At 46.7% G+C, this 6,405-nt stretch overlaps 1 protein-coding gene across 1 annotated transcript; it reads right to left on the reverse strand.

Moving 5' to 3' along the window:
• Window positions 1–965: 965 nt before the first annotated feature.
• Window positions 966–4,008, reverse strand: LOC134187856 (52 kDa repressor of the inhibitor of the protein kinase-like). The gene is made up of 3 exons (XM_062656026.1): window positions 3,995–4,008; window positions 3,783–3,922; window positions 966–3,384 (listed from the first exon to the last, which is right to left on the reverse strand). Exons 2-3 carry the CDS (start codon window positions 3,896–3,898, stop codon window positions 1,011–1,013), a joined length of 2,490 nt encoding a protein of 829 aa, XP_062512010.1. The 5' UTR covers window positions 3,899–3,922; window positions 3,995–4,008; the 3' UTR covers window positions 966–1,010.
• Window positions 4,009–6,405: the final 2,397 nt, after the last annotated feature.

Below are 6,405 nucleotides of genomic sequence, written 5' to 3' on the forward strand. Positions count from 1 at the left end.
ATGCTTTGTCTCTAGGGGGATCTGCGGCTTGGGCTATTTTGTCATCAGTGACGTCATGCCAAGAAAACAGGAATCGTTAGCTGGGAGCTGATGAAGGATTGTCTCAGAAAGGCGGTAGTAAAAGAAGAAGAATACGAAGTCGTATTGAATTTGTTCAAATGCTTCTACTTACTCTCCTCTAGAGTTTCATCATATCAACTAGCAATTTCTTATAAAACGGAATACTTTGTTCCATGTTTGCTGGAGTCTGACCCAAACTCGCCGTTAGCAGCTGCTGCTCCAGTGAATCTTAACGATCTCAAACCATTCTCACTCATTATTTCTCCTTGCCAAATTGCATATATTCTCGAGCGGCTGCATTTCAGGCTAATGACTTTTGCATCGAGGAATATCCTGATGAGCCAATGTTGACACGTCACCACTCTGTGTATCGAGTTGAGAAAGATGTCACATTAGAAATGGCTTATCATTCAAAGAAATGCATCATTTTCACCATTAGCACAAGACCATGTCATGAAATTGCTTCCTTATGTACAGGCATCCGTCTGTTTATAACCAAAAAGCTTGATGAAGTGAAGAAACCAGGATTTCCTAATTTTCACTTTCAGTAAACATTTAACTTTTAGGACCAGATGTTCCTGTGGATCTCGTTAAGCTAGTATGTCAGGGGCGGATCCAGGATCTGAGGAGAGGGGGTGCACGGACATGAAACGCTAGACCACACCCATTTCAGGGAAGTAGTATAAGGTGAAAGTAGACTTTGCAACCAAAAATGACGGTAGATCTGTTGTCTCGATGTTGACTGCAACCATCAAAGACAAGCAGTCCACTATGGGGGCGAGTCAAACAGCTCAAGCGCGGATACAGGAGTTAAACGGGGGCCCGGGGTACACAGAGTCAAAAGAGAATTTCTTCAGGACGGTACGAAAATTGCAGTATAACGTGAAGCAAGTAGTTGTAATATATTCAAGGCAGATCTCTCACATAACTATTTAACAAACAAACCATTGCTAACAAAACTCGGACAGCTGAAGCCGCCGTGGGTTTCGCTTTGCAAATTCTTCCACGACGGCTTCAGCATCACACGGGATATCCCGGTGAACATGGAGCAGCGTTAGGCCATTCAAGCGTGACTCTCCCATGCCGCTACGCATGCAAGTTTTCAAAAACCGCAGACGGCTAATGGAACGTTCGCACTCCGCACTTGTTACCGAGAGTGTGCATGCTATCTTTAACAGCTGCCCAACATTTGGAAAGAAGTCCTTGTCGATTTGGTTGAGAACCTTCGAGGGTGTATCTTTATCTGCTGCAAACTGTACCGACCCGCTCCATTTCACTGTCCAGCTGTGAAGCTCCGTATCCAGAGCAGCTGCGGCTGGTAAATCATCGCCATACATCTTGACCAAGTCGGGAATATCTGCTGAAGACAAGATGTTGTCACTCACTGCCAAGGATGGTGGCAAAAGACGCGTGATTTGAGAAACAACAGCTGAAGAACTTTCGCTAAACCGGTAACCCATTTCATTGATGAGATGGTCCAGCATTGGGATGGTCAGCTGTTTCCGGTAGTAATCGGATGCAGAAGATGCAGGCACATTGCCGCGGTGCTGTTGACGTCCAGTCGTTCTTGGCAAGCTCTCTTCTACATTAACCTTACCGGCTACTTCCAAAGCCTTTTGATAGACTCGTGAATGGATTGTAGTGACATTCACCCTGGCACTGTGAAGTGTGGAAGTGACAAACCTTATTTCCTGGTATGCCTTCACTATGTCAACATAACGGCCCTGCAACTTGACACTCAGGGCTTTAGTGTACGCTAAAACATCCTTTGTCAGTATTAAAGTGAAGATGAACGGAAATCTTGTTAAAGCCAGAAAGAATGACTGTGCATCAGCTCTGGTTTCTCTGTTCCACTCCACCGAATCTTTGATCTCTTCCAAACAGAAAATCAATGGCTGTAAGAGATCTGCGAAGACCTCAAAGGCCTGGTGCCTTTCCACCCATCTAGTTTTGCAAAGTGACTTTATTCTTTTGCGATGCTCACCATCCAAAACCGCTCCTATCGACTTTTCTAAAGCAAGCTGTCTCTTTGGCGAGTTGGCAAAGAAACGGCAAATCCTGTCAGCGGTGTCCATGGCATTCTGGATTTCACGAATGCGACAACATTTTACCACACAAAGGTTGAGAACATGCGCATTGCAATGCGTATAAAGAGCCTTTGGGTAGAGCTGTGTTATGCGTGCTGCTGCTCCTTTCTTTCTTCCAGCCATGGCTCCGGCACCATCGTACGTCTGACCGATGAGATTATCGGCTGGAAGCTGCCAGTCGACTAGATGCTGAAGAATGCGATCTGCTATGGCTTCTCCAGTTACGCCAGTAACACACTCACTAAAACCTAAGAATCGCTCTTCGATACTTCGTGTAGCCTCCTTCACATACCGGACACTGATAGCCAGCTGCTCCTTATTGGCAGCATCTGTTGCTTCGTCTGCCATGATTGAGAAAAAAGGGGCATCTCGGACTTCGTTTAAAATGCGGGTGCGGATTATATGATCACATACGTCAATCAACTCATTTTGAATGGTTTTGCTTGTGTACAGAGCGTTTCCTTGGTAACCACCAGATTGAAGGTGATCAGCTAAAACTTTGTCTCCACTCTGAATCCGAAACTGAAGTAGGGCCATGAAATTTCCGTGATTAGCGTATGGCGTTTTCTCTAACCACTTCCAATCATCGCGATGGCCTCTCAAAGCAAGCCCTTGCCTGCCACAAAGTATAACAGTTTCTGCTACAGATCTTAGGATTTCTCTGTTTTTGGCAATACGCTGAGCTCGAAGGCTGGAAAGTTGCTGGTCAACTGGCAACTGTTTCTTTTCCATCACAGCCTTAAAATTCTCTGCCTTTTCAACAGCTTGTAAGTGGTACTTCCTTGCTGAACTCCCTCCGACACCAATGAAATGGTTACGCAGCTTCTCACTGGCCTTCTGGAGATTAGTGAGTGGTTTACTAATCAGAGTACCGGTAAAACTGTACACAGAGTACGCAGCTTGACCAAACAGGACACAGTATTTGCAGTAGCTTCCCTGCATTGTCTCAGAATACACAAGACCGTTATATTGGTGAAGCCAGTCATGTTGAAATGCACGCTTCTTCTTCCCATAAAGAACAGATGGAAAGCGGTAGGTAGCGCTGGGCCGGAAATGGTTAGTAAGTAGATGGTACTTTTCCTGATCTGTCAGAGTTCGTTCTTCCTTCAACTGTACAATTCTAGCAAAATCTCCGGAAGACACAGCTGGATGGATAAAAGTGGCATCGTCTGGTCTTTCCAGTGATGGTAAGCTACTGTTGTCTCCATGCAGATCGTCACCTCCATCATCCGGTACCCTGGATGAAAACATTTGCATGAGCATCCTTATCACAAACGTTATTTGCTGCCGTACCAACACCATATCCTAACCTAAATACGTACTTAGATACCTACCTACCTACCTACCTACCTACCTACCTACCTACCTACCTACCTAAAGAAACTATTTAATAAAATCTACCTACCTACCTACCTACCTACCTACCTACCTACCTACCTACCTACCCACCCACCCACCCACCCACCCACCCACCCACCCACCCACCCACCCACCCACCCACCCACCCACCCACCCACCCACCCACCCACCCACTCACCCACCCACCCACCTACCTACCTACCTACCTACCTACATACATACATACATATTGGTCGAGTGGTTAGCACTCTGGTTTGCTAGTCCACACCGACTTACTTTGTAGAGTCCGGTCGTCTGTCCTCCTCATCCAAGCGAGGCCGCTTTGACACAGAGCCAAAATACTTCGTGAGAGTCTGAGACTGAGGGTTGGAAGGACGACTACGGGAAGCCATGTCAGACTTTACAGTACAATGAGCCTGTCACAAGAACGATCATCTCTAGTAAGCCCGTAATAGGACAGCATGCAGCAACCACGTGCTGTCACTTACGGTTTGCGATCGACCCCACGCCAGGACACGAACACTGCACGTGCCAACGTATATACGGGAAATACAAACTCGCGGTTCCACGCAGCGACACAGTGCGCAGTTCACAGTTGTCAGTCAGGTTGTCAGTCAAACACGAGATGGACACGTGATCGATAATCTTCGCATTAGCTCGTACTCTGTACCCAGACGCAATTCTTCGTGCACCCACATATTTCTGCTACGTGAGTGCGCCGCAAGAAAATGGGTATGGAACTTCGTGGCTATCTAGACCTTCCTCAAGACTGGCGGAGGGGGGGTGCCCGTGCACCCGGTGCACCCTCCCTATATCCGCCCCTGCGAGGGGTGATTCCGCAAGTCTGAAGCGTCAGTAGAATGTGCTATAACTCCAACAGAGACTGGTGCGAAGGCAATACCATCGTAGACGTATGTTCTGATGGCATGGTCATCCTGCGGCGAGCTTCCGGGAAAGCTTGTCTCACAATACTAGCCACCTCGACGTGACTGATTTAGCTTAAAATTGGTTTAACAAAATCTGCTAGACGTAACTAACAGGGACACCTGAACGCGGTGCTCTGGCAGATACAGGGATCAGGACCCGTCGCAGCCTTTTGAAAAAGAGAGACTTTACCTTCATGTACACGTGTGTCTCGACAGGTATCTAGAAGGTTTAGGCTCGCGCGAATGCACATGTACTTACCATTGAGACCGCTCTTCTCGAAAGTCCTTCTCTAGTCGCACTCTCACAGACATGGACGCCATCAACAAGTTATCGGCACGTAATGGCTTAGTGCCTCTATAATTGTTGTGTACTTAGTCTTTCTAATTGTGTGATTGTGCATTACAAAAGCCCTCCTACGAAAACCATTATGCTAAATATAAGTAGTATCTACCAATCATGTCACGCCATTTCGGTCACGTTACAAACATGTTTGTCACGTGACGAGGTATGGTCCCAGTCCTCCTCCGTGCTTAGGCCAACCACACGTGTGAAACCACATGGACCTATACACACGTGACAGATGGCGCACGTGGTGTCAGCGACATAGCGCGGAGGAGGACTGGGCACGAGTCTAATATCTGCCCGGAGTCTAACCGTTGTTGCGCAAATGGCTTCATTCCAACAACGTTTTAATGACTAAATCCGGTTAGCTTCATAAAATCGCTACGTGACTTTTCCTTGGTCCTCATGGAGGAGTTGAATGATGACAGTCAAGGAGCGCTAAGTCAGAGAAACTTTCCTGACCCATCATGGACATACCTAAAGCAATGCTGCAATTGTGAGACAGAGAGATGATTCAGGCAGCTCTACAGCAGCCATGGGGATATTTCAGCCTGAGCATTACCACATGCATGTTTACTCAAGTCAATCCAGCGGCCTTGCTCAGGTTTGATCATGTCATTACTATAGTTCGATACTGCTGGTCAAGCCATTCTTTGACCGGCAAAGAAATTTAGATTGGACACTTAAATTGCAAGAATATCACAATTGATGGACCACATGCCTAGGGTAACAGGCAGATACCCTAGCTAGACACGCATGTACTATTGGCAAAGGACCAAGTTGTGTTTCAAGATGAGCAATTACCTCATTTAGCAGTGGTATACTGTGAAGGACTGACAAAGGTGAACTCCTGGCGTTCATGCAGGATAAAACTGTTGCGCTTTAATAGATTGCAAACAACATATTCTGTAAAGAGCACGATCTACACACTAGTAAACTTTGTTCCACCACTTCTCGATCATGCTTCTCCTCAATGCATAGTTTCACGCATCTGCTTGATATGGCGGCCATCACATATCGGTAATTGCTAATGACATAAACAACTCAAGAAGATTGTCGAAAGGAGCGCCTCAACTACTATGCCGCACACCAAGGGTTGAGGTGGTTTCCAAGCGACAGAAAACAAATTCTAGTTACACCACTGGATCATCCACACACATACGCACACGCGCGCGCGCGCGCACACACACACACACACACACACACACACACACACACACACACACACTCACACACACACACACACACGCACGCACGCACGCACACACATACACACACACTAAACATGAACACCTGTTAGATCGACACGTCTGATGAGCTGATTGGCAATCTCGTTCAACAAGAAGCAGCTAGGTAAGCCAGGAAGAACTCTGACAGTCGACTCTCTTCAAACTTGCACTGTTGAGACAATTTTACTGATGCCGATACAGCGTTGGTCGTTACAGCCAAACCAGTTTACTCAGATCTGTTCTGGGTTCACGTCCACGTTTGCGAACTCATTAGCTGACTTCCAAGTATACTCTAAGCAAACATGACCTTTGCAGTCGCATCCGTAGGTAATCCGGGGCAACTCCATAAACAATTAAGAAAATGCCCGTATGTTGCTACGTGTGAGTGTTGTAGTCGCTTG

The sequence above is a fragment of the Corticium candelabrum genome, chromosome 12 (genome assembly GCF_963422355.1).
Source record: "Corticium candelabrum chromosome 12, ooCorCand1.1, whole genome shotgun sequence".
NCBI classification, from domain to species: Eukaryota; Metazoa; Porifera; class Homoscleromorpha; order Homosclerophorida; family Plakinidae; genus Corticium; species Corticium candelabrum.

Coding starts and splice junctions, on each gene's coding strand:
- LOC134187856 (XM_062656026.1), bottom strand. CDS start 3,898: ATGGCTTCCCGTAGTCGTCCTTCCAACCCTCAGTCTCAGACTCTCACG. Junction 3,385..3,782: donor AGACGACCGGACTCTACAAA/GTAAGTCGGTGT, acceptor GTTTTCATCCAG/GGTACCGGATGATGGAGGTG.